A 24,416-nucleotide genomic window follows, 5' to 3' on the forward strand; every position below is an offset into this window, starting at 1 on the left:
ATATATAAATTATTGAAGATTTAAGGGGACTTTTTTTTTTTTAAATCAAAACTTAAACCTAATGTTGTTGAGGCCGGACTAGACAGGACAGTCGGATCGATTCAGCCATCGCTTGCAAGAGTGACGATCTGTTTTGTAATGTTATACCTTTTAATATGTTAGGCCGGAATGAGCCGCTTTAAGCTGCAAACTGGAAAGCAGACAAGAACCGAAGCGGGTTGAGAAGAGCTGGCCAGGTTGAATTTCTATATAGAAAGAAAAAGAAAAGAAAGAGAAGGATGCTAAGAAAAAGAAAAACCTTGCTCGTGTGCCTAAAAGATGGTCATCCATGATGTTCTGAGAATTTGGCCGATATTGTGATATACTAAGAACAAATCGCTGAAGGGGTGATAACAAGAAAAATGAATGACTAAAAGAAAGAAGGTTAGGAGAAGAGGAAAGAGACGGAAAGAAGGGAGGGGGAAATTTATGAAAAATGAGAGAGAGAAAATAATAAAAAGAGAGAATGAACTCTACCCTAAAAATTGTTTTATGGGTAAATCAAATAAGGACCAAAAAACTGCATTGAGAAGGGTTTTGCATGCTATGTGTAAACACAGTAAGATGCTGAATAATACATAGAATATTATTGACAATGAGCCACAAGGCCACTGAATAGTACTTTACCAAAAAAAGGAAAAAAAAAAAAACTAAAATGCATCCCTTCTATCGTCTTCTTACCAACCCTTTGTTCTTTTTTTATTTCAAACGCAAAAACAAACCAACAAAGTCAACCATCCTTAACAAAATCATCTCGATGAAATTTAAACCAAGCTATCATGCATCATCAAATTTTTACAAGCCGACAAAATCAATTAAAGAATCAACAAGGCCAAATTTACGGAGGAGGGAGCGACGAAAGTGACAGAAGAGGGAGAGACAAGATCAAAGCATAATCTCCACCATCGACGAGGAAGAAGAGATCGGTGGATGATGAAGGCAAAGCGCTGAGGTCTGTAGCTGAAGAATGACAGATCAAGGGAGGAGAGTGCGGGGTAGAAGATGGAGGTGACGTTGACGGCGGTGGCAGCAGACTTCGATCTGGTGGTGGGGTTAACGGTGTAGAAGATGGAGGGGAAGCAGGAGGGCTTTGTGTAAACCCCTTTTTAAAATATGTATACTTTGTAAAATCCTCACAAAACATGGTGGAAGGAAAACCATATTGGAATCCCAAAAACATTGGGCCTAGTGGTTATATCATTGGGAAGCATACTCCAGATAATGTGATCAAGACGATATCTCTTGAAATTGCTAGGGATTATACATCAACTTTTCAATGACCACATGTTCAGTGAAAGCATATTTAACAGAGTTATTTATTAAAGCCTTCGTAAGTGCAGTTATGTCAATATTTATGAGAACAAAATTCTAATTCCAGTGTTGGGTTAATTGATGATCTTACATACTGCATCAAGCCAATGAAGTATTATAAATTTTCCAAACTATAACTGGTTTTTGGTTAGGAGCCAAATAATTTGTATCTTGAAATTTTAAATATACAGTATATGTTCTTATTGTTCCAACACAATCCATGTAGATAAGTATTCAAAGAAAGTTAGGAATAAATGGTGAACAAGATCCCCCGTTTTCTTATTTGCCTCTTGATGAAACAAAAGGACATTTTTAAAAGGAGACAAATAAATTTAGAAGATTTATATTGCATAATTAATTGATTGTCATTGTTATAAATTTTCCCAACACAAGGGAAGATTAGCTGGAAAAGAAAATAAATTGAATGCATTATTATTATCTTAACTAGGTACTCACAACTAAAAATGTAGATTAGAAATGTTGCATTCATAAAATATTGCAAAAATATCCATCAAAAGCAATTACCAATTATGAGAACTCTCAAATATCATGTTCCATATGAAAAAGCTCCAATCAATATAAATAAAAATAAGACATGTACCTGCAGTATGAGAGGATGGTTGGTTGGAACAAAATTCTAGAGGAGACTAAGACATAATTGTCTGTAAGACCCCTATATAAAAGGTTTAAGTACCTTAAAATAATAAAAAGATTTCAATTTAAAGTATGTCCCAAAAAAATTGAAATAAAAAGATAAAGTTGCAAACAAAGGATCTTGTATAAAAATCCATCAATAGATATAAACAAAAAGATCGTTGCCGGATACAAAAGAAAAGGATGCATAATAGCTCACCATTTTCAATTGATAGATTTAAGACCATTTTGAGTATATATTGGACAGCTATCAATAAACTATCTCCAGTACTTAATATAAAACATAATTAATTAATTTAGGAAGATTAAAAAAATTAATTAAGTTCATTATTTGTAATACATAGATGTTATCTTTCTTAAAATATTCTTATTAATAATGTGTACTTGAAATACCCATTGATAGTGACTACTTAGCATGTGTAACCACTATAGAAATTACTTGAAGACAAAATGAATAAATAATGAAAATAAAGTAGACTGGAGTCTTATATTTTGGACAAAAACAGATTGAGATGTTTTTAAGAGTTAATTAGAGAAAGTAGTGTAGCCTTGGAAATTTAACATCAATTTATTATAAGGAGAATTATAATAAGGTCCCAAATAAGGAAAATAATTGAAAAACAAGTCCTAGAGATTATCATTCTCACTATAAGACTTGTCATTATAAACTGTTGAAATTGTTATTAGGACTTTTTGATAATTATTTCTCTTCTGTAAAAATTGATTGTAATTCTCCCTTTATTATATTTCCTTTCCATTTCCTTTACTTTTATTTGCAGTTTATTCCCCCCCCCCCCCCGGTCCGCGCAGCAGCTTCGGCGACACCGTTTGAGGGAGTCTTTGGAACCTCAAAATCAATCAGGCAGCAGCCACAAAGACGACAGCGTTTGGATTGGAAGAGGAGCTGATGGTTTTCCGTCGAGTTACTGCTCATCAAGTGGAGGCAGCTTCACTGTTCATCGAGCTGGGAACTGTTCATCACTTCTTCTTCTGCCGGAAGGAGACGCCGAACTGGTTCAAGGAGAGAGGAGAGAAAAGGGTACCGGTTCATCGTCTTAGAGAGATCTTAGAGGGAGAGGACGCCTTCTTCTGTCTCTTGTTCGACGGAGGCTGGACCAGAGGTGGAGGATGCCTTGAGCTTTCCTGTTCTTCTTCTTCGGCAAAGATGGGAGGAGAGCTGGGGGTGAGTGCTGTGTTTGTTTCTCTAATTCTCGTCGAGTCAGTCACTGTGGAAATTTGATTCAACCGACAGCAAGGATTGCTGGAAGGAAAAAGGATTATCATACTGTTGTGATTCTCTTTTCTTGTTCTTTTTCCATGGTTTTTGATGCTGAACCTGTTGTTGTTGAGATAGATTTGATTTTGAGCATGTGTGGCTAGTTTGCTTTTGCAGCCTAGACGATCTATAAACTTGTTAGTTAATTGAATTTTGTTTTCACTGACCAAGGATGCTTAATGTTATTTTGATTACTTAATCTTATTCCTTTATTCTCCGTTTAATGACTAGCTACCAATAAGTACGAAATTGAGGATTAAGATTTAACTTGACAACAGAAATTTCAATTAAGCTCCTAGATTAAGTACTATGGGATTGAATTGCCATCTAATTTGTAATTATGATAGAAATATATCTAATTACCCCATAAAATTGTTGATAAACGTGATAAAATGGTTTAACCTCTAGGGTAATTGCGCTAGAGATAATATTTTATATTTGAGTGGGGGTATAAGTGGTCCAACAGGTATTTATAGCTAGCTGAACTTTAGATTATCAAAATTGACATTAGAGTTAATTAATTAAGTGGAAACAAGTTTTGAGAGGCTGGTAAGGGAGTAATAACTCTAAGTTGTCCTTTTTTATTTTTGCTCTAGTTAATTTGATAAATCTTTGTTTATTTGAAATTTGATAAATCTTTGATTATTTGATTTTCATTTCAATTCACTCAATTTCAGTTCAATTGTGTCTTGCTCAACTTAAATGAAAGAGAAATTTAATGCCTAACCAACTGAGTTTTCTGTGAGATCCACCTTCATTTAAATGAGTAATATTATAATGTTTTATAAATATAGCATGTGTACTCGAAGTGTAGTGTTTTTTTTTTTTTTGGGACCACAAGAAGTGTAGTGTTCTTTTTAAGCTCATTATTATGTACTAAAACTAATGAATCTATTAATCCTGAAATGCCGTATGTTTCCCATGGGCTTTTTAAGCAATTTTGTTTCTTCTTCTTGTTTTTTTTTTTACAAGGCAGCTTAGAGAAGTATTGTGTACTCGTTTATTATTATGTTTTTATCCCATTAAGTTTTTCCTATTAAGGTTTCTTTATGAGGCACATATTTAGTCATGAACATCCAATCTAAATATGAATAAAATATTTTGCGTAGACGTCCATATGCATCTCTCCACGTCTCTTCAAAATCCTCAAAGGATGTGTAACCCCGGAGTCTTGTAATTTATTTCCCTACTTACGTTCATGCAATTTATATCTTCATTATGTCCCACTATATTTCATATATTACGCATCATTAATTGTATGGTTGTTTTTTTAATAGAGGCCTGTACATGTAATTGACACTTGAAAGTGAATGAAAAGTATTCTCTTTCATTTATTCTCTCTCCAATTCTTTTCTCCATTCTATAATAACTCTTTCTTACTCTTGCTGAGTATTTTCTTTTATTTTCATAATAGATATATTTTTCTTAGGAAAACAGTTAAATACATTAATTAATTTGACCGCCTATATGTAGTTACTAATTAAAGAATCCATACATGTGCATTGCACTTGACGAAGAAACAATATGTCAATGAAAATTTTCTCATTTTAAATTATTAAATTATGTTCTTATATTTATACATGTATACAGTTAGCTTTGTTGATAGTAATTCACTGATATGGTTTGCGCAGTCACTGATTGAATGAAAGGAGAATTCAATTAGAGACCAGATGAATTTATTTCAGTTATGATGTCCGTTTCTACTCACAGAAGTTAATAGAATAATATGTTTTAGGTCTTTTAGTTTGGATTTGGATTGGGTATTGGATGTTTAATTAATCATCATTAATGGCAGCAAATTTTCAGTTATTAATTCAGCCGGCTTGTTATAAATTAAATTCTAAAAGGTTTTATAAAATTAACTAAAAACTAACAGGTTGGATTTGATGGAAGGAGCTAGTTCTTTATGACATGACTAATAAATGTTTGAATATCTACTAGGAGAGAGTTACTCACATTTAATACTCCCTCCGTTCCTTTATAAGAGACAAATAACCGAAGTACGTTGATCAAAAAACAGTTAAAATTAGTTAAGAACAATTAATGTGTAAAAAGTATAATTTTTTTTCTAAAAATGCCCTCATTAATAAGGAGAGAGAACATGAAAGAGAACAATTAAATTATTAAAAGAAAGAGAAGTGGAAGGGAGAGAGAGTGTGAGTTGGAAATAATAAATATGGGTAAAATAGTAAATCAATACAAAAAAGTAGAGACAACTTGTAAGTGTCTCTTATATATAGGAACATGCCATAAACATCAAATGTCTCTTATAATAAGGAACGGATATCTAACAATGACATGAATATGGTTGCTTCCAATAGAAGGATAATGATGACTTTTCCTTTTTTAAAGTTAAATTAACATGGATATATGTCCTTTGGTGTATTTAAAAAAAAACTCAATAATAATAATCCCTCGTCCTTTTGATAATTTGACCAACCAGCTAGAACTAAAGGTCAGAAATCGTTTTTTCAATCAAAGTCATTATAACTTGTATCATGGCAAATGATTCGGGCTTCTCCTTTAAGGGAAAAAAAAGTAAACATTAAAAATTGTTTTTTAAAAAAGTTCTCCCAATTAAAATTATTAATTATCTTCATTTCGTAGACTATTTTTCATCTATCATCTTAGAGAGAATTGACTTCTCTCCATTTTTAAGTTCCCCTCCATTTCCTTTCTACTGCGCTTTTCGACCCTAGGATCAACTTTTTCTTTAAAAAAAAAAAATTTTACTGCAATTTTAAATTGTTTAGATGGAGTTTCAGCAGTTTAGATTTACTTTTTTTTTAATAATTTATATTATAATAATAATTTTGTAAAATATAAAATATAGACCGCTCAAAATTTAACCAAAGAGGTCGAGATATGTGAAATGGAGGGAAAGCTTTCGGTTGCGTTTTAGTAATTTAAAACCATAATATAAATATTCTCAAAATGCTGATCGATATCAAACAGGAAAGTGTCTTTTTGCTAACAGCAAATTTCATCTGTAAAAGAGTTAATGCAAATATTTTGAAAAAAATGGATAGTCGCATGCGTGTAGTACTGTCTTCGTTTCATAACCAAGTTAATATTATAAATGCAATCTTCAACGCCTTTTCAATACTTGCAGTACTCAAAATTGCCCCTTCTGGTTTATATTCGTTCGTATATATTAATTCTGCACACACACACGTTGGCGAGTCCTTCCAACCTCAGTACTACTCTATATGCTTACTACCAGTTTTGGTCCAAGATCTCTTCAACGTTAGGCACAATGTCTTCATGTTGGTTGATTCTTATTATTGCCCTCATAGCCAAGCTTCTGACAACTGATGCAGATCCTCAGGAAAACACAAAGGCAAATATCTCTCTATCATCACTTTTAAGATTATACTTCGTCATTAGCTAGATGATCTGTATCTGTGTGCTTTGCAAATTAGACGTTTACATGGATTGTTCAAGGAGAGAAACAAAAGAAGTACAGGGATCTGTACAAGTATATTTATATGATAAGTTTCACTCCCACCCCCCTAATATATATCTATCAGTTTCTTTTCCCATCTCTTTTTGCCTTTCTGACTGTAATGATTTGCGATTATAAAGAATCTGAATTTTCTATGTGAGACCAAGAAACAAGTTTATTCCAAATGCATTTGGTTCGAATACGCCTCTTTCAGCAGTATATCTGAATACGTTTCTTGTCGTTATAAATTTTCTACTAATCTGCTTGTTGATGCAGAGTTATATAGTGTATATGAGGAGCCCTTCAAGTGGTGATGCCCCCAAGTCAATGCTTCACATGAGCATGCTCCAACAAGCCCTTGGCAGGTATATATGTATATAAATATATTTATGGAGTAATTAACATACTCCCATTTTCCCGACAAGAGGAAGTAAAGAGAAAAGATTCAAATTTTTTTTTTTTGGGTACATTACATTTCAAATGTTGTGTGCGGTCAGTGATGGAGCAGCAAATGCTCTTGTACACAGCTACAAGAGGTGTATCAACGGGTTCGTTGCGACGCTCAAGGAAGAAGATGTTCAGAAAGTTGCTGGTAATAAATTACCACATAATAAACTAGATCCAGATCTTTTGTGTCAAAAACTTTGTCACGTTGTCCCCTTTTATTTGAAACATAATCTGTTGGCTTGATTGATCAAGAGCTAAAACAGAGACTTAATCCAGTATATATAATATTGCAAATGTTCAATAACCAGGATGTAGTTCAATTTTTATTCTCTGTAATGTATTCTAATAATCAACTCCCTTTGGGTTGTCATCAGCAATGGAAGGAGTGGTTGCCGTGTTCCCAAATGGAAAGAAACATCTGCACACTACAAGATCATGGGACTTCATAGGATTTCCAGAAAAAGTGGAAAGATCAAGAACAGAAAGTGATATAATAATAGGAATACTTGACTCTGGAATCTGGCCTGACTCCCCCAGCTTCAATGACTCTGGACTTGGTCCCCCACCCTCCAAATGGAAGGGATCCTGCTATAATATCACTTGCAACAAGTACTTTTCCATGTCTATTTCTTTACGTTGGGAAACTCTTATATTTCACACATCATCTCACGTCATATTCATAATATGGTATATATCTATTATAACTATTTGTGATCAAACTTAAAATGTGTGCAGTAAAATCATTGGAGCAAAATATTTCCGAAGTGACAGAACATTTGGTGAAAATGATATCATATCGCCAATAGATTCTAAAGGCCATGGAACACACACTGCGTCAACAGCTGCTGGTGGGTTAGTGAGCTCAGCAAGCTTTTATGGTCTGGGATTCGGAACAGCAAGAGGAGGTGTGCCATCAGCAAGAATAGCAGCGTACAAGGTTTGTTGGTCCGATGGATGTCAAGACGCAGACATTCTTGCAGCTTTTGATGAAGCAATCTCTGATGGGGTCGACATAATCTCTGTCTCACTTGGAGGTCAATCAATTCAACATTATTTCAGTGATTCAATTGCCATTGGAGCTTTTCATGCTATGAAAAATGGGATCTTGACCTCCACTTCTGCCGGCAACGATGGTCCCAAACTTACGACCACCATTAGTGTGGCTCCTTGGACTCTTTCTGTGGCTGCCACTACCATGGATAGAAAGTTCCTCACCAAAATTCAGTTTGGGGATGATACGGTTTTTGAGGTAAATTTAAAAGACTTTTGTTTTTCATTTATGATATCAACATGATTTTTTATCCTGTGTTTTAACTTTAGAAAATTTTAAAATATTTAATTCCCTTTCATATGCAAGACACTCCCCTGGTCCTATTTATAAGCAAAGATAGATTTTTTTTTTGTCTTTAATATAAATCACCTCGTGAATGCACAATTTTATTCCTAATTTATTGTTTTGTATATTATTATTTTTTTTGAAAAAGTGTATATACAGTAAATATAGATAAAGTTGAAATTTTATTAAATTTTAATGCAAAATGAACAAAGTTTTGAGGTTCTTTTTGCCTTGATGAAACATGTTGCAAGTGGTAATACTTTATAAAGAAGACTAAAGGAATATTAATTTATTTAACTTTTCATTCTGTGAATGCCCTTTTTCTTTTTCTTTTTCTTTTTTTAACACAACAGTGACGATAGTTGCTATTTTTGCAGGGAAGTTCAATAAATACCTTTGACTTGAATAACACTAAGTATCCTCTGGTCTATGGTGGGGATGTACCAAACACCCTTAAAGGCTATAATAGCTCTATATCCAGGTACTTCTTACTCATTTTTGTGAGTCTAATAGGCCTCTTCTCTTTTATCTATAATTACTTGAAATAAAGTATACATTAAATTTGGTGCAGGCTTTGCTTAGAAGACTCAATGGACCAGAATTTAGTGAAAGGGAAAATAGTTGTTTGTGATGGCCATTATGGACCTAAAAAAATTGGACTTGCATCTGGTTCTACTGGAGTCATAATAAATTTTCAAGGAGAACTTCCTGATATTAGTTTTGCTTTTGCCTTGCCAGCATCCATCGTCAATCCAGTGAATAGTGACATCTTACGCCACATGATTGGGATTAGGTAATGAGATTTCTACCATCTCACGAACCTATTATTTTTAAGTTTAACATTACTTTTAATTGATTTCGTGTAAATACGTGAAAAGATTTTTGTTTTATAAAGCGCAGAAGTAATTTTGAACGGCTTGACAAACACCCCTTATTCTTTTCAATTAGCAAGCCCTAATATTTACAAACTTTGAAACACATCACAGAATCGGCCACAACATAACTGCAACCATATTGAAGAGCAGCCAGGCCAACAATACTTTAGCTCCTGTTGTAGCCTCCTTTTCTTCAAGGGGTCCCAACCTAGTTACACTTGACATTCTCAAAGTAAATTGACTTCTTTCCTACTTGATATACTTTTTGAGTGATAAAGATTGATGCGATAACTATGTGGACTAACACTTTGCGGTTTGAAACAACAATTTTGTATAATATCAATAAATATATAGCCGGATATAGCAGCACCGGGATCAAATATTTTGGCTGCGTGGTCTCCAAGTTCGCCTCCTTCTGGAGTAAAAGGAGACATAAGACAAGTAGATTATTCTATCGCTTCAGGGACATCAATGGCATGCCCTCATGTTACTGCGGTAGCTGCTTACATCAAATCCTTCCACCCTTCTTGGTCTCCTGCAGCAGTCAAGTCTGCAATTATGACCACAGGTATATAGATAATTATTCATTACTCTTGTTCACATTGATTTATAATTTACTTGGCCCACCTAAGAAGATCTCTTCTATGCCTTTCATTTGGTTGCATGTTATCGATGGTATAGTATCTAATTTAATGCACTCCGTCTCCTTGGATGTAGTTGAAGGGTTTGTTTCAATCATAAATTTAAGAACTAATCCACTTTGTCTATAAGATTTTCAGTAAACTATTCCTATTAATTGTATATATGAAAGGGGTTTACATTAATGGGGATAACTTCCAATTAACGCAAATGGGTAAAACGCGTATTTTAGGAAAGTCAACAGGTTTTTTCTTACAAATGACTGATTTAATTAACTAATTTTATCCTAATTTTTATTAGTTATCTAGATCCTACATTTAGAATTAGAGGAAGTAGTCAATATAGTCTTATTTGTTTTTAATTAGATGGTTATTGTCATGTCACATAATATGCTGTTATTAGATGGCATATATATTAAGGGTGAAAGTAGATCAAGATTAGCCTGCTAGACAAAGCCTTAGCTAAATAGGCCTTGGCGTATGTTTTTGAGGAAATCATTATGAGGTCCAAGCAAAAAATGTCACCGCCAAAGATTCTTAATCATAAGTGAGTAGCAAGGATCTTGTTGTCATTTTTCTATACAAACTTGTTATTAACTTGTTATGGGACTTTTTGATCATTACATTCCTTCTTTAGAACTACATAGTGATTTTCCCTACATTATTAGGCTTCTTGAGCAAATGATAAAGTGGGGTGATTATAGCCGTTACATCAATACTGAAAGACAAGATCCTTTAATTTTGACAAAAATAAGGGACTGTCAAAACACATGTTTTCCCACGGATTCCTTTGGACTCATAATTTTCTTTTGAAAAAAAATCACAGCTACACCATTGGAGTCTCTAAAGAATGATGCTGAGTTTGCATATGGATCTGGCCATATAAATCCAACCAAGGCACTAAATCCTGGTTTGGTATACGATGCTAATGAAACCGACTACATCAACTTCCTATGTGGACAAGGTTACAATGACACATTGCTTCAAGTTGTAACCGGAGAAAGCAAAACTTGTTCTGGAGTCACCCATGGCAGTGTGTGGGATTTAAACTACCCTTCTTTTGCCGTCTCCACTACTTCTACTGAATTCGATACCCGAGTTTTCACAAGGACTGTCACCAATGTTGGGTCACCAACTTCCACATACGAAGCCACTGTGAGTGCTCCAGAAGGAATCGACATACAAGTGAACCCTCCAAGGTTGTCGTTCAGTTCCTTGGGACAGAAGCTGTCGTTTACTGTTAGTGTCAGTGGATTTGTAACTTCCTTAGCTTCTGCTTCTTTGGTCTGGAATGATGGCACCTACCAAGTGAGAAGCCCTATTGCAGTGTTTTTATATTATGTTGATGATAATTAAGTTGAAGGTTTCAGGATTTGATGCTTCGATGTGTACTTTTGGTTTATTTTATGGTTTAATGTGCATTGGTACGGTCTTGTGATTTTTTCCACGAACGTTGATGTGATTTTATATGTAGTATATGGCTGCAAGATGTCATATAATTCTCCAATATTAATCCGTGATAGAAGTGATCGTTTCTCTTCTGAGTTCTTTATAATGAAATTTTCTATGCTTTCTCCCCTAAATAAAATGCAAATTATTTCTGTTACAGCAAGGTAATTAACAGAAAGTTTTCAATTGATCCTTCATAAAATGCGCACTAATTTTCAACTCTGTGTGTGTGTGTGTGTAGTGAAACCGGTTTTTTGTCTTATTATTGTCACCATCGTTCGGTTTTGATACCATGCGACGACATTATTTAGCCTCACACATTATTCTTAAAGTTAATTATTGCTTTTGTGTGTGTGTGTGTGTGTGTGTGTGTGTTAAAATCAAATTGAAGCTTTTATTTTATATATCTGCAAATTCAAACTGCTAGATACAGATCTTAGGAGTCTACATAATGAATTTTCTCTTTCTCTGCAAATTTATTTGTGAGAAGTAACGTTCGAGGTTGTGAACTCATTCGGGATAATGAAAATGTTTGTTCATCTTGAATTTGTATTTAATGAAAGGTAAATTCAATTCAAAGATCATGGAGATTACAAAATTAACTTGGAAGAAAAAATTATTATCACAATATTCACAATAATAAGAAATGTATTTCTTGAAGTAACGATGAGTATATTCCATTGTACGGCTGCCACATGAAAGTTTTCTTCTAGCTAACAATAAATGGAGAAAAGTCTAATTTCGTCGAGCTCTTCTCTATTGGCTTATTACTTTCTCATGCTCTTTTTATTTTTACTCTCCTGACTCTATGCATGAAAGACATTAATAGCTTATTTAAAATTTTTAGTGTTATTTTTATTTTTATCTCCATTAATTATTAACTAGTGCATTGCATTAACGATCTATTCACTCTTCATAAACAAGCGTATTTTAAAGAATAAATTGTATCTTTTGTATTTATAGCATCTAATCACCTTATATCTTACAACAAAGAATGTAGTATTATTGTTTGGGGTTGAGAGAGGTAGTTGTTCTTGCTGAATTTTTTTTTATAATTAAGTTAAATTAACATGGATATTTCCTTTGGTGTATATTAGAAAAACTTACAATAATAACAAAACCTTGTCCTCTTGGACAATTTGACCAACTAACTAGAACCAAAGGTCGTAAGTTGGTCTTTTAACTCAAAATCATCACAACTTGTTGTGTGCCATGGTAATTGGTAAACAATTCGGCTTCTCTCTTTAAGAAAAAATAAACATTAAAAAAATTGCTTTTTTCAAAAAGTTCTCCCAAATAAAAGTATTAGTTATCTTCATTTTTTAAACTATTTTTCATCCATGTCCTTTATTTCTACTACATATTTCAATCATGGGATCAATTTTTTACATTTTTTGCACTGCAATTCTAAATGTTTATATTAAACTTTAGCAACTTAGGTTTGTTTATTTTTTATAATTTTGTAAAATATAAAATTTGGACTACTCAAAAATCAACTAATAGCTGAGAAGTGTAATAATGGAGGGAAAGCTTTCCGTCGTGTTTTCAGGAATCTAAAACAAAAATAAATATTCTTTTCAATATTTCATCAAAGGAAAGTGTCCTTTTGTTTGCATCAAATTTCATCTGTAAAAGAGTTATTACAAATATTTTGATAAAAATAGAGAGTCGCATGCCTGTACTGTCTTCACTAAATGCATTCTTGTTCGTCTTTTTAATACATTGAGGAGTCAAAATTGCCTCTTCAGGTTTATATTTGGCGGTATCTGTGTGTGTAAATAAATAAATATATATTTATATTTCCCCTTATACCACAAGCTTTAATCTGATCTCTTCAATGGCAGGCACAATGTCTCCATGTTGGTTGATTCTTCTTATTACCCTCATAGCCATGTTTCTCACAATTGATGCAGATTCTCAGGAAAACACAAAGGCAAATATGTCTGTCATATATCACTTTTAAGATTTTACTTACTCATTTGCTATATCTATATCCTTATGCTTTTCATATTAGCTAGACAGTTATGGATTAGGGAAAATTCCCAAAAAAAATAGTTGAATTTCAAAAACTAGAAAAGATCACTTGAATTTAACAAATTCTAAATTAGCCAAAATGACTAATTCAAAATTTTGAAATTTTGATAAATTTACAATATTTTATTTATTTTTTTAAAGCCGTGCAAGTCACTCTCATTGGCCGGCTAGCAACTAGTGTCGGCATCAAAGCTTTGGTGGCTGACTGATGATCGGTTGTTGGAGCTTTGACAACTGGTGACTTTTGTTTTAACCTTTTTTCAATATTCATAATGTGATTAACATCTTATATAACAATTTTCATAACTCAATTAACCACATGTTTTTAGGTTTTTAAAATATTTTTTTCAACATTTTTAATGTAATTAACAACTTTTATAATAATATTCACAACTCTATTAATGTTATTAACCATTTTACATGATATGTTTTTAAACTAGGGGAAATTAGGAGAATAGGAATCTTGCCAAACTATGATATACTCCCTCCGTTCCTTATTATAAGAGACATTTGATGCTTATAGTATGTTCCTATATATAAGAGACACTTAAAAGTTGTCTCTACTTTTTTGTGTTGATTTCCTATTTTACCCATATTTATTATCTCCAACTCACACTCTCTCTCCCTCCACTTCTCTTTCTTTTAATAATTTAATTATTCTCTTCATGTTCTCTCTGCTTATTAATGAGGGTATTTTTAGAAAAAAAATTATACTTTTTACACATTAATTATTCTTAACTAATTTTAACTGTTTTTTTTATCAACGTATTTCGGTTATTTGTCTCTTATAATAAGGAACGGAGGGAGTACTTAATATGCATTTATTTTATTAAATTAATAATATTAATTTAAAACTCTATCATATAAAGTAGTTAGCGACATTAATAGAGTTATGAATATTATTATAAAAGTTGTTAATAATGTGATGTACAAATGTTAAAAAGATTTTTAGTTTAAAAACTTGAAAAACATGTGGTTAATTAATGGCGTTAATAGAGTTATGAATGTTATTATAACAGTTATTAATTATATTATAAATGTTGAAAAAATTTCATTTTAAAAACATGAAAAACATGTGGTTAATGATATTAATGAAGTTGTGAATATCATTATGAAAATTATTAATTACATTACAAATGTTGCAAAATTTCAAAAAGAATAGTTGTCGGCTGTCGGAGGTTCGACAGCCAATCGTCAAAGCTCCTATGATTGGCGACCCACCTGAACTCTGGTATTGGCAGCCAGCTGGCCAAAGAGGGTGACCTGAGGCTTTTTTTTTTTTAACAAAAAAGGATAACATTGTAAATTCAGTAACACTTCAAGTTTTTTTCCTTCAAAATTTTCCCTATAGATTATTCATGGAGAGAAACAAAAATTAAGTGATGATCCTTGCAATACATACATACATATATGATGAGTTTCACTTTTCCTTTTAGTAGTATATCTGAATACTTTTCTTGTCGTTATAAATTTTATAGTAATCTATTTGGTGATGCAGAGTTATCTAGTATATGTCAGGAGTCCTCCAATTCGTGATGCCCCCAAGTCAATGCTTCACATGAGGATCCTCCAACAAGCCCTTGGCAGGTATGTATTTAAATATATTTATGGACCAATTAATATACTCCTTCTGATCCCTAGTATAAAAAGTACTTAACTAATTTAGGTAAATTAAATAAATTAGATAAATAAGTTAATTATAATAAACATGACCTGATCTCCCAAAGAATATCTAACTAACTTTAGATTATACATTAGTTTATAAGTGATTAACTAAATTAGTTTGCGAGCAATGAATATCAGGGACAAAATGGATTGAGTTTTTCTATTTACAACCAAATCTATCCCCCAACTAATTCTCACCTCAGCCACAAAAGGAAGGATATCTGTGTGCGTATTTATAAGAGTGAAGTTTCAAATGGTTTTTTGTACATTACATTTCAAATGTTATGTGTTAGTGATGGAACAGCAAATGCTCTTGTACACAGCTACAAGAGGTCTATCAAAGGGTTCGTTGCGGCGCTCAAGAAAGAAGATGTTCAAAAAGTTTGCTGGTAACTAAAAATCACATAGTGAATTAAACTAGATTTAGATATTTATATGTCAAAAACTTTAATTCGAAACATAATCTGTTGGCTTGATTAAAGAACTAAAAGAGAGACTTAATCCAGCATTCATAACATTGCCAGTGATGTCCAATATCAAACTGAGTCATCATCAAAACTGGGATGTAATTTGATTTTTATTCTCTGTAATGGATTCTGATAGTCAATTTTCTGAGTTTTTAGCAATGGAAGGAGTGATTGCTATATTCCCAAATGAAAAGAAGCATCTACACGCTACAAGATCATGGGACTTCATAGGATTTCCAGAAAAAGTGGAAAGATCAAGCACAGAGAGCGATATAATAATAGGAGTAATTGACTCTGGAATCTGGCCTGACTACCCAAGCTTTAATGACTCTGGATTTGGTCCTCCACCCCCTAAATGGAAGGGATCCTGCTATAATATCACTTGCAACAAGTACCTTCCCATATCTATTTCTTTACATTTGAAAACTCTTCTCATATCATATTCATGTTGGCTGATCATTGGGAAATTTTCATTCATACTCTATATATGTGCCTCTTAATTTTATGAACCCTAATTATCTGTTGTTACAACATAGTGTTGTAAGAAGAGGTATAGATAGGGTGGACTCCGCCCACTAATTCTTTATTATTACAAGTAGTGAGATAGATATGTAAGACGGATGGGCCTGCACATTAGGTTGAGTCTCACCCACCACAAATGTCTATCTCCTTACATAGAGATGGAATCAGAATTTCTCCTTATGCCTGAACAGCAAGGCAGCTTCTTCTATTACTACAAATGCATTTTCATGTTGGCTCAAAAAGGAATTTTTATTAACTGCTTGTCTGGTATACGTTATATATGCTAACAATTTTGTGTTGCTAAAAGGAGAGAGAAAGACATATTAAAAAGTGGGTGGATCTTATATGTCAGGTGGATTCTACCGACCTATTCTTGTTGCTGCAAGTAGAAAGATATTTACATAATATGAGTGGGCACACATATAACGCGAGCCTCACCACATATATGTTTCAACAAGAAGGCATCTTCGTTATATTTTCGTGGAACATATCTATTAAGTATTTAGTTTCAAAATTAAATTGTGTGCAGTAAGATCACTGGGGCAAAATATTTCCGAAGTGACAAAAAATTTGGTAAAAATGATATAATGTCTCCAATAGATTCTAGAGGCCATGGAACACACACTGCATCAACAGCTGCTGGTGGAGCTGTGAGCTCAGCAAGCTTCTATGGTCTGGGCTTAGGAACAGCAAGAGAAGGTGTGCCATCAGCAAGAATAGCAGTGTACAAGGTTTGTCGGTCCGATGGATGTCGAGATGCAGACATTCTTGCAGCTTTCGATGAAGCAATCGCTGATGGGGTTGACATAATCTCTGCCTCACTTGGAAGTACATTAGCTCATCATTATTTCAATGATGTTGTTGCGATTGGAGCTTTTCATGCGATGAAACATGGGATCTTGACCTCAGCTTCTGCTGGCAACGGTGGCCCCAAACTTACGACCATGCGTAATGTGGCTCCTTGGTCTCTTTGTGTGGCTGCCACTACCATTGATAGAGAGTTCCTCACCAAGATTAAATTTGGGGATGATATTGTTCTTGAGGTAAATTTAAATCGCCTTTGTTTTCCGTGTCTGATACCAACATGATTTCTTATTCCTGCGTTTGAACTTTAGAAAATTTAAAAATACTTAATTCTCACCGATATACAAGATATTCCTCTGGTTTTATTTATAAGCAGAGAGAGAAAAGGTTTTTTTTTTTTTTGCTCTTAATATAAATCACTTCACAAATGCACAATTTTACCCATTGATTTGTTTTTATATATATGTTGTTATTTTCTTAAAAGTGTATATTAAATAGAAATAAAGTTGAAATGAGACTAAATTCTAATACAAAATTAATTGGTTTTGGGTTTTTTTAATGGAAAAATGAAAAAAAATACCTTTAAAAAAATGCTAAATGCCAAATTTAGGAGGCTGAATTTTAAAATACCAGGCCAAATTAGTATAGTTGAACCAATTTAGTATTTTCAAAATGTTGTGAAATGATGCTACTCACCTCACTTTCGTTTTTTTCCCCTTTCTTTCTTAAAATGCCACCTAAGGAGGCCAACTGTGAGAGCTTCGACGACAGTTACTCCTCTGGCAGCTAATTCTAGTGACTGTCCTTGTTTAATTATTAATTATGTTTGTTTGGAAAGATTCAACAACTATTCATGTTTAGCTATTGATTGCTCTAGTTTTGCTATTAACTACTTTTGTTTCAACAAATCTAGTGATTACTCTCATTTGGCTATTTACTTCTAGTATCATTGTGGGCAACTTTTATTCCAAGAATTCAAAAAAGAATTAAGAGCTTTAGTTACTACTATTGCAAAACAAGAGTAGTCAATAATAAAACTAGAATAATAAATAGTCACCGGAGGTTTAGAAACAAAAGTAGTCAAAACAAAACTAGAATAGCCAATCGCTAAACACAAGTTGTCATCGAAGCTCTAAAAACAAAAGTAGCTGATAATGAAACTAAATACAGTCAATAGCTAAACAAGAGTAATCACTGATCGGGTAGGTACAATGGCATCATTTTGCAACATTCAAAAGTTTCAAAATAGCACAAGGGGTTGGATTTAGTATTTTGAAATTCAACCTCCTTCATTTGTGATTCAGTGTTTTCAAAAGTATTGTTTGTCATTTTTTCTTTTTTGTTTTGAGCAAACATGTAGAAAATGTCTTACAAATAAAACTAAAGGAATATTAAGTCATTTAACCTTTCATTATGTGAATACCCCTTTTTGAAATGATGAGGAGTTTCATGTTTACTTGACAATGAGTGTGACAGTTGTTGTGATTTTTACAGGGAAATTCATTAAATACCTTTGACTTGAATAATATTCAGTATGCAGTAGTCTATCGTGGGCATGTGCCTAACACCCTTGAAGGGTATAATAGCTCTATATCTAGGTACTCCAGACTCATTGATCTGAATCTCACAAGGCCCCTTCTCCCTTGTCTGTATAACTACTTAAAATAAAGTATATTTGGCGCAGGCTTTGCTTAAGAGACTCAATGGACCAGAATTTAGTGAAGGGAAAAATAGTTGTTTGTGATGGCTATTATTTACCCCAATAAATTGGACTTGCCTCTGGTTCTACTGGAGTCTCAATAAATTTTAAAGGAGAACTTCTTGATATTACCTTTGCTTTTGCCTTGCCAGCATCTATCGTTAATCTAGTGAATGGTGATATCTTACGCCTCGTGCCCTAGATGAAGTAACAGAATTTCCACCATCTCACAAACCTATTGTTTTTTAGTTTAACGAACGTTTAATTGACTTCGTGTGGTGCAAGATACATATGCGAACCTTTTTTGTCTCATAAAGCACAAAAGTATTTTTTGAAGGGATTGACAAAGACGACTTGTTCTTTTCCATTAGCAAACCCTAATATGCATAAATTTTTGAAACGAACGACAGAAACTGCAACAACATAACTGCAGCCATGTTGAAGAGCAGCCATTTCAACAATACTTAGCTCCTTTTGTAGCCTCTTTTTCCTCCAGGGGTTCCAACCTGATTACACTTGACATTCTCAAAGTAAATTGACTTCTTTACTTGCTTTAAGTACTTTTTGAGTGATATAGATTCATGTAATAACTATGTGGACTAACTTGCTGGTTTGAAACAATAATTTTGGATTATACCATAATAAAATAGAGCCAGACATAGCAGCACCAGGATCTGATATTTTGGCTGCATGGTCTCCAAATTCACCTCCTTCTGCAGTGAAAGGAGACAAAAGACAACTAGAATATTTTTTCGATCCAGGGACATCAATGGCATGCCCTCATGTTACTGCGTTAGCTGCTAACATCAAATCCTTCCATCCTTCTTGGTCTCCTGCAGCAATCAAGTCTGCTATTATGACCACAGGTGTGTGTGTATGTGATTATTCATTACTCTTGTCCAGCTTGATTTATAATTGACTCGGCCCAACTAAGAAGTTTTCTTCTATGCTATTCTTTTGGTTCCATGTTATCCATTGTATAGTATCTAATTTAATGTACTCCATCTGATCCCAAAATGTAGGATTTAGTTTAGGGGCTTGTTTCAATAATAAATTTAAGACCTAATCCAACTTTGTATATCAAATTATCAATATTTTCTTAAATTATCCATGTTAATTGCATATATTAAAGGGATTTGAATCAATCGGGGATAACTTTCAATTAATGCAAATGATTAAAGGGGGTATTTTAGAAAAATAAACATATTTTTCTTACAAATAACTAATTTAACTAATTTTTTTAATTTTTATAATTAAATCAGTTACCTAGATCCTACATTTAAAATTAGATGGAGTATTCATAAAAGACTTCTTTGTTCATTTTAATTAGATGTTCATCGTTGTTGTCATGTCACATAATATGCTGTAAGTAGATGGCATATCGAGGGTGCAAATAGATCAAGTTTGGCATATATTATTAGGGAAACCACTATGAAGTCTGAGGAAAAAAATATAACCATGACAAATGAGCAGCATCGATGTGATTGTCATTTTGCTACACAAACTTGCCATTCTCTTGTCATGAGACTTTTTGATAATTACATTTCTTCCTTAAGACCAAATAATGATTTTTCCCTATATTATTTGGCCTGCTGAGCAGATGATGAAGTGGTGCGATGATAGCCATCAGATCAATACTAAAAGACAAGATCTTTAATTCACGGGAAAAAAAAAAAAAAAAAAACAAGATCTTTTTGAAAAAGTAACGGACTGTCAAAACACATGTTTTCCCATGGATCCGTTTACACTCAGAATTTTTTTTCTTTATCTTTTTTAAATCACAGCTACACCATTGAAATCTCTAAAGAACGATGCTGAGTTTGCATATGGGTCTGGCCATATAAATCTAACCAAGGCACTAAATCCTGGTTTAGTATACGATGCTAATGAAACCGACTACATCAACTTCCTATGTGGACAAGGTTACAATGACTCACTGCTTCAAGTTGTAACTGGAGAAAGTAACAATTGTTTTGGAGTCACTCATGGCAGTGTGTGGGATTTAAACTACCCTTCTTTTGCTGTCTCCACTACTTCTCCTGAATTCGATACCCGACTTTTCAAAAGGACTGTCACAAACGTTGGGTCACCAACTTCCACATATGAGGCCACTCTGACTGCTCCGGAAGGAATCGACATACAAGTAAATCCTCCAAGGTTGTCGTTCACTTCCTCGGGACAGAAGCTGTCGTTTACTGTTAGTGTCAGTGGATTTGTAACTTCCATAGCTTCTGCTTCTTTGGTCTGGGATGATGGCACCTACCAAGTGAGAAGCCCTATTGCGGTGTTCTTATATAATATTGATGATAACTAATTGGATAAGGTTTCAGGATTTGATGCTTCCTCACGTACTTTTGGTTTACTTTATGGTTTTAGAGTGCATTGATATGATGATTTGCACGTACGTACTAACATTGATGTGATTTTATATGACTACAAGCTGTTATATAATACTCCTCTGGTCTTTAATATAAGACGTAATTGTTGAGTTAGTTTTGATACTAAATATAAGACTCATTTCTTATATTTATCAGTTTTCTCTAAATTACCCCTATGGATACTCCCTCAACCATAATCAAATAGAAGAGGGAGATGGATATTAAAAAAAATGATTATGGTGTTTTAGGAAAAATGTGTCACGTTTCTTATAATTAACTAACTTTCTTAATTTAATCAAATTAGTTAAATGGGTCTTATATTAAAAACCGGAAGAGTACTACAATATCAATATGTGATGCGATTATTTCTGTTATGAGTTTTCCGTGGTGAAAGTTTTTTATGATTTTTCTCTTGAATAATAAAGTGCAAATTATTTGTTATAGCAAGGTTAACGACATAATTAAATCATTTGACGTAGGTAATTAGCAGAAAGTTTTTAATTTAATTGATCCTTCACAAAAAGAGCACTCTAATTTTTAACTGCGTGTAGTGAAACCAGTTTATTGTCTTGTTAGTGTCACCATGGTTCGGTTTTGATATATCATGCGATGATCTGACATTAATTTTGTTCATTAAATATGTATACATTGAAATAAAGCTGTTATATATTGACGTTATTGTCCTTACACAATTATTCTCAAATTTAATTGCTTGTATATTTTCCAATAGGTGATCAAATTGAAGCTTTTATTTTAAAACAAAATCTCAAATTTATTCACAAATTCAAACTTGATACAAATGTTAGGAGTCTAAATTATAAATTTGCTTATTCTCCACAAACTTACCATGTACTACCTTCAATCCTAATTATAGAACCTCGTTGTAATCTACAAATGAGTTTTTATAATTCAGACTGGAGGTAATATTATTTCCCTGTGTTCTTTCACTCATTATACTGTTTCCTCCAACAAAATAAAGGGACTATTTGACACATATGATCAGCCCTTCCATCCTAGAACGTACAATAACAGCATACAACAGCAGTGGATTTCGTCAATTTTGTTGAAAGAACATTCCTAGTTTCATGGATCATCCTATGTAATGGACTTTTCTCTCTCAGACAATGAGGATCTATGTGTGTGTCAAGTAGAACCATTGATTTTCTTCTGCTATATATGTGAGAAGTAACGTTCAAGAGTGTGAACTCATTCACGATTATGTTTATGTTCTTCCCAATAGCTTCATTGAAAATTGATATTTTTTTTCCCTTTGCTGTATTTTGATTTTTGAAATTGTGAGGTTGTTGAGTGACTAATTTTAATTAACTTTAGAAAGAAAATAATTAAATTAAAAATGCTATATTTAGAATTGGAGAAAGCATAAATGAAATTTATTTATTTTAATGCAATTAACTTCAATTTAATAGTCTCCAAATCCCCACCTACCCCAATACAATTCTCTCTTGTTGCTGTTTTTTTTTTTAATTTTCGATTAAGCAAGGCCATTCAATGAGAGTTTTTGGAAAGGATGGATAAGACAATGGATGGAATTTTTTTCTCCCCACGTATAGTGGTTACTTTAGTGCCATTTGTTTTGGTTTTTGACTTTTCAGATATGAGTGTATCCATGGAGATATCCATGTGCACACGGAATTATATTTGGCAAGTAGTTTTGGATATATTCTTACCAGTTTTGTCTCACAATTTGAAACTTAATATTCATTCAGGATATTGAGTACTAACATGTATATCTTCTATGCATTCAAATCTAATATATGTGAGTATTTTTATGGGGAAATGACAAAAAATCCTAAAAATGACTATATTTCAAATCAAGTTTATTTCCTATGCCTTAACAACTTTTGAGTATACTACTTGACTACTTGACTTATAAATGGCAATACATTTTTGTAAGAATTCCCAATTTGAGACAAAGCAATTTTCAAGCTTTTTTTGTTTTTTTCATTTTAATCTTTCAATTTATTAGTAAAACAATTAGAATAATTATTTTTCCATTTAAGTTCCATATATATATATATATATATATCTATATGTATATGACCCAATTTGGACTAATCAAGCTATCCTATCAAAAGTCCAAATATATAGGAAAAATTACAATAAGATCTCAAAAAAAATTTTACAAAATGGTCCCAGAACAACTGAGTAGTTTATAATAACAAGTTCTAAAGAAAGAAATGACAATAAGTTTCAACTGTTCTCTTATCATTAGAATTTTTTTAGTAATTATCTTTCTTCTCTAAAACCTCGGACTAATTTTCTCGAATACATATGGCCGCCCCTTTTTTTTTTTTATAGACCAGAATTTTCTCAACCCCACCCACCAAGGACAGATAATAGGTCAACCCACTTTTTCAATAAATTTAAAATTCATAATTGCTATCTTTGATTCTTAATATAATATATAGTTTATAATTCAAATTACAAACTAAATTTTATATTAAAGACTCAGAGGCAGTATTAAGATATCGGATGCGATAACTATTTTCGGAAAAGAAAAAGTAGCCTACCAGCCAACCTATGTGGGCCAGACAAATTGCCCTGTTTGGCCCAATCAAAAGGTTTAGGCTCAAGCAGCTTAGCCCATACATACCACCTATGAATCATGTCATATAAAGCATCTCAATACATCTCATCACCCTTCGCATCTGGAGAGCCGATTAATTTCTAATTTTCTAGTCTTTAGGGAAACACGTGGATTTTGTTTCTCTCCACATTTTCAAGCCTCCATTTTGTCTCTATTTTTCTATTTGAGTTCATGGATTTATTTAAATTCCAACGCTTCAAATTTATGATTTTATATGGTAAATTTTGTACTCTTCTTTCCAATATAATTATGAATTGTTTGATATTAACTATAAATTATTCAAATTTAATCCAACAATATATATATGTGAAATGTGTATGGGAAATGAATATCAATAACAAAAAAATTATTATAATAGCTATTGTTATTACCTATTACTATTCAATCGAGTATTTAGTCTTTGCGAGAGAAAACTGTTGAAAAATCCTCATTAATTAGTTTATTGCTCAAAAGATACCTTAAATTTATTTAAAGATTGAGGCAACTGTATTTGTTTTTTTAATTATATGCAACTTATTTTCAATTATGAGTAAAACGAAAGACATTTACATACAAGTAAAGACATATTGCAAAATGAAATTTTCAATAATTTTTCCTTTTAAAATTTTTTTATTTTATTTTATACTAAATTTTTGTGTGAGTCCCCTCTATTTCTAAGAATTTCCGGCAAAATATGCAAGTCCTGAAGATCTGAAATTTACGTTGTGAATTTGTGATTTCCCGTCAGAAAATCAGATGCAGCATTACCCCCAAAGCCAACATATAATGG

The 24,416-nt window shown here is 32.8% G+C and overlaps 2 protein-coding genes across 2 annotated transcripts; both read left to right on the forward strand.

Annotated features, from left to right (window-relative positions):
- Positions 1-6,995: 6,995 nt before the first annotated feature.
- LOC114745441 (cucumisin-like) lies at positions 6,996-11,377 on the forward strand. The gene is made up of 9 exons (XM_028933596.1): positions 6,996-7,090; positions 7,223-7,317; positions 7,547-7,781; positions 7,908-8,421; positions 8,886-8,989; positions 9,080-9,290; positions 9,493-9,615; positions 9,738-9,951; positions 10,848-11,377. The coding sequence occupies exons 1-9, from the start codon at positions 6,996-6,998 to the stop codon at positions 11,375-11,377; spliced, it is 2,121 nt and encodes a 706-aa protein (XP_028789429.1).
- Positions 11,378-13,319: 1,942 nt separating this feature from the next.
- Positions 13,320-20,975, forward strand: LOC114745442 (cucumisin-like). The gene is made up of 11 exons (XM_028933598.1): positions 13,320-13,403; positions 15,003-15,091; positions 15,463-15,558; positions 15,773-16,027; positions 16,688-17,201; positions 18,457-18,560; positions 18,647-18,708; positions 18,814-18,854; positions 19,072-19,191; positions 19,314-19,527; positions 20,446-20,975. The coding sequence occupies exons 1-11, from the start codon at positions 13,320-13,322 to the stop codon at positions 20,973-20,975; spliced, it is 2,109 nt and encodes a 702-aa protein (XP_028789431.1).
- Positions 20,976-24,416: the final 3,441 nt, after the last annotated feature.

The sequence above is a fragment of the Neltuma alba genome, unplaced genomic scaffold (genome assembly GCF_004799145.2).
Source record: "Neltuma alba isolate B1F8T4 unplaced genomic scaffold, ASM479914v2 tig00004680_pilon, whole genome shotgun sequence".
Taxonomy (NCBI): Eukaryota; Viridiplantae; Streptophyta; class Magnoliopsida; order Fabales; family Fabaceae; genus Neltuma; species Neltuma alba.